General features: G+C 39.0%; 1 protein-coding gene across 1 annotated transcript in view; it reads right to left on the reverse strand.

Moving 5' to 3' along the window:
* Positions 1-487, reverse strand: part of itga9 (integrin, alpha 9) — a 45,891-nt gene extending 45,404 nt beyond the window's left edge. Inside the window, exon 1 of the mRNA XM_079688278.1 lies at positions 56-487. Coding sequence (XP_079544404.1) covers positions 56-246 — 191 coding nt within the window. The 5' untranslated portion in view covers positions 247-487. The remainder of the gene's footprint in view (positions 1-55) is intronic.
* Positions 488-1,701: the final 1,214 nt, after the last annotated feature.

The raw sequence follows: 1,701 nt of genomic DNA on the forward strand, positions 1-1,701 counted from the left end.
TTCATTGAGAAAGAAAATAACAGCTTTTCCATTAACAGTAAAATATGGGACTCACCAGCGTGTGTTGTCATGATAATGCTCCAGCACAGAATAGCCAAAAAAACTAGAATTTGGTCCGCGGAACACCAAATGATGTTCTAAGTCTATATTATAAGAATAAGCCACTGAAATAGAGAGATAGACGTAAAAAACATGTTGTAATCCCGTGTTGTGTTTCCAAAGAGGAGCCATCCCTTTGCGCATCATGCGTAATAACGCGGTTAAAGTGTCCAAAAAGAGAAAAGAAAGGGGGGAAAGAACGAGGAGGAACTGTCAGGTCTACAGTAGTCAAACTGTTACAAAACTATCTTTCAGTAGTTTTTCTCCGGTCTGGTGAAGCATGTAGGCTGTGATGGAAACGCTTGTAGAGTAAAGTTAACGGTCTAGTAAATAACGGTGCGTCAGCTCCTCTCCATTCTGTGTCAATCTGAGAAAGTTTTTGCTCGCAGGCTCCCCTGTCGTGGAGATAAATGCAGTCAGATGTGGAAAGTTAACAACAAATCGCAGGGGTACGACCGGAAACACGAAAAGTTGTACTCAAAATAAATCATCACTGCCAGTCGTATCAAGTCATGGACATTTAATTTGAAGGTTTAAACCGGAATACGTGTATTCGCTGTGCTCCACTGACACTGGTAACGCGGTCACGGAGAGACGCGGATGGTTTTGAGGCGCAAAGCATCACATTTCACCAGTGGGTTTTGGGGGCTCCACTCTTTTAATCTGAGAGAGGAGGGCCCTCTGCTGCCATCTAACGTTTTCCATTCACAACGAACAGCGTCACTTCCTCGTTATTAAAAACTAATTTTAATGAGATATTCTACTTCTGTCACGAAAATCACCAGGGATATTGCAATTTCTATAAAAGTCAATACAATTAAATAATGAAAACCTGTTCCAAAGTGAGGAAGGTTTAATAAGGGAGTTTTGGCAAACATGTTCAAATAAAACCCCACTAAGAAGCACCTTTTGACTTTGTTTCTTGGGTCACATGTTATGATATATTGCAGTACTGGCTCCCTTTAAAACAAAGCATTGTCAACCAATTGTGACCCGTCAACCAAAGAATGATTTGAATTCCTTTGTTTTATTGTAGTAGAAGTCCGGACAAAATCATTTATAAGAAATCAAAATATTATGTAGCAGAAATATACATTTTCCCCTTTTTTTGTTTATAAATCATCTGGAATTTGGGAACTTCTTGTTGGGGTCCTGAGCCTTAGGGATGAAACCACATTGTGCAAAAGCATATACTTAACCTTTCAAGGCTTTCATTGGTATATGTAAGGATAGTCAGTTGCCCATGTCTGAGTTTCAAGTCCTTATCTGTCAACACACTTGATAAATAAAGTGTATTGTCATTCATATTAAATAAAGGTTTCCATGGTCTAATACATGTATGCGTGTCCTCTATATGGAACTCTGCATTTCTGCTGTGGAGGAGAGAAATAAAGGTCAAACAAAGGTCACCTTTACTGAAGTGTGTGACCCATTATATACACGATCTCTAAAACCCAGATGTGTTGTGATGTCTGCATTCCACATGTGTCTATTTCAAAAGGATGTTGTCTCACTCCATCAAACCGGGTATTGAGATAAACTATTGGATTTAACACAGAAGATACTGTACGAGAATTAAGATAAAAGGAGTGACAAAAGATG

The sequence above is a fragment of the Notothenia rossii genome, assembly GCF_949606895.1.
Source record: "Notothenia rossii genome assembly, chromosome: 6".
Classification (NCBI taxonomy): domain Eukaryota; kingdom Metazoa; phylum Chordata; class Actinopteri; order Perciformes; family Nototheniidae; genus Notothenia; species Notothenia rossii.